A 2,500-nucleotide genomic window follows, 5' to 3' on the forward strand; every position below is an offset into this window, starting at 1 on the left:
TCGAGTCGAAGCTTGGGTAGCACAGGTTATTTCTTACGGTGGAATCGACGAGGGAAATTCGAACACTAGTTGTCGTGTTTGAATTGTTGGAAGAAATGGTCGCATGGGGATGTAGGAATGGTAGGTTTAACGAACAATTTCAAATTTTGCCCATTGAATTGAAAGTGAAGTTCATTTGAACCCTTTCGTATGTATTTCTGACGGTTTTAGATCTACCTGCTCAATTTATATCTGCTACGCTTCATGTTGACAAGTCCCTCAAAATGGCGGCAAAACTTGGAGACTGCCGATAATTAGGTAAGTTCACGGAGTTATAAAGTTTTAAAAAAGGTCGGGCCGCAATTTTTTTTTCTGTAGTTACCTTTTCTATGGCACCTACTTCCTAGCTATATTAGTTGGATCAGTTACGAACGCCTCACTTTTTCAAAAATGTACCTTGAATTTGATCGGTTTTCACGTGTGTGACTTAAGCGAACCGATAAGGTGTCGTTCAAGTCTTCCTGTTTGCTTGATTGAAACGTGATGTTCACGAAAGTCGTCTCGATGGATAAGATAGTGTTAATATACATGGTTGTGGTATTTGTTTTTTGCTGAGTCTCGTACTTTTTTGTAAATTGTCCGCCAAAGTTGTCTCAAATTAACGTCTTGAAAAGTGTCACGACAGGCCTTCGCTCGAGTGAAATTTAATTTCCGTAAAACTCTGAAAAATAAAGAGATCCGATCAAACGGATAGTGGTTTTAGTATAGGTACATGAATGTCTTACAACACACAAGAAATGAGCTAAATCTGTGTCTCAAGCGAAATCGACCAGACCGCTCTTACAGAGACACTCTCTTAATGTTCTGTTGGATCATATTGGTGAATTTCTTTTTGCAGGTGTCAGGATTTTAGACAAAGAGCTGACTGATGCCTTAAAGGCTAAAGGCCTTGGATTCAGACAGGATTATGTGGACATCTACTCTAATAGCTGGGGTCCTGACGATAATGGTCATGAAGTAGCTGAAATTGGAGTTATGACCGAAAAAGTTCTTAATCAAGGTGCATTAAAGGTATAGGTTAGTTTGCTTATCAATTCAGCCATCACTTTCACAAATTGTCTCGGTATCATCCTTAGGTCGTACAGTTAAGAATTAATTTCGCTCTGTTCCCTATCTAACCTACCACATTTCTTCTCTTCCTCTAAACCTGCAAAGGCAAATTGACTCTTGAGTCTATAAACAGTCGTCACAAAATTGAAACCTCTAATGCGAACTTGGAGTCTGACTTGTGTTTCCTGAAGGACCCTAAAATCTTTTTGGGCTCTGTTTGGATGAGTTCCTTCTTTTAAGCCAAAGATTTTTCAGGATCCGCAGACATGCTGATGCTGTCTCAATCCTGGCCTGCAGGCCTGATGGCCTGCAGTGAATGTATGTGTTCTGAGCCCATTCACAGATGTGCATCATCTAGCTTCTTCGTGGCCTGTCACGTTTTCCCTTTACTGGCAGAAAAGTGTCCATGCGTGATGATGTTAGCCAGTTTTAGCTCACTTGGATGTACCGTTACGTGATGTACCTTGCGCAATTTGGATTTGTAGTTTCTGTAGTCGTGCGAAGTCTTTCACCTGCTTTTTCACTGACATGTTTCTGCGTCTTTCTTTCCAAGGAATGCCAAGTAATCTCCTACAGCATTTAAATTCAAAAGCATTGATTTTCGTTACAATCTCTTCATTGTATGTGGAGGATTCGCATCCATAGATGAAAACAGAAATCACAATCGATCTTAATAATCTCAATTTCACTCTGAAGCTAATTTTGTGACATTTTGTCCATTTTTGCCAATGAATAGCTAGTTTAGCCACCATGAAATATTGCACAAAAATGAATGTGATAACTTATGTTTGGCCGTGTCTAAAATGCGGTGAAGAAAAGTACGCCGCCCTAAAGAACACGACAAGTCCAGCTCAGAATGGCCTGTAGATCTCGCAATTTATCCTCTGGTAAAGTCACAGTACAAGATATGGTGTTCAGCTTAACACCAAGAAAAATGAGCCGCTGGGTAGGGGAGACCAATTTGTGCTGACTTTTCGTGAACCCTAAGTCTTGGAGGAGCCTGAGGAGCCAGTCCGCTTGTGTGTCTCCAACCACAAGAAAGTGATCCAAGATACCGTAAAATTCCGAAAATAAGCCCCTCCATGTATAAGCCCCTCCAAATATAAGCCCCCCAAACCAGTAACGCAAAAAACCCTCCGTTAAATCGCCCCTCCAAATATAAGCCCTCGGGGGGCTTGTACTTGGAAATTTCCCTCAAATACAAAGTAGAACAATGGAAAAACGGTAAATTTCCTTCCAACTATAAGGCTAGCCCAATCGATTTTGAAATACAAATTTCCCTCCATAGATAAGCCCCTCCGAATATAAGCCCCTCCAAAAATAAGCCCCTCAAAGAGGGCCTTTGAAAAATATAAGCCCCGGGGCTTATTTTCGGAATTTTACGGTATACAACAATCCTTGCCGTTGTGCG

The 2,500-nt window shown here is 41.0% G+C and overlaps 1 protein-coding gene across 1 annotated transcript in view; it reads left to right on the top strand.

Moving 5' to 3' along the window:
* LOC140930777 (furin-like) overlaps positions 1-2,500 on the top strand; it is a 121,111-nt gene that overhangs the window by 73,185 nt on the left and 45,426 nt on the right. Inside the window, exon 7 of the mRNA XM_073380495.1 lies at positions 878-1,050. Within this exon, the coding sequence (XP_073236596.1) occupies positions 878-1,050 (173 nt within the window). The remainder of the gene's footprint in view (positions 1-877; positions 1,051-2,500) is intronic.

Source organism: Porites lutea, chromosome 3, assembly GCF_958299795.1.
Source record: "Porites lutea chromosome 3, jaPorLute2.1, whole genome shotgun sequence".
NCBI lineage: Eukaryota > Metazoa > Cnidaria > Anthozoa > Scleractinia > Poritidae > Porites > Porites lutea.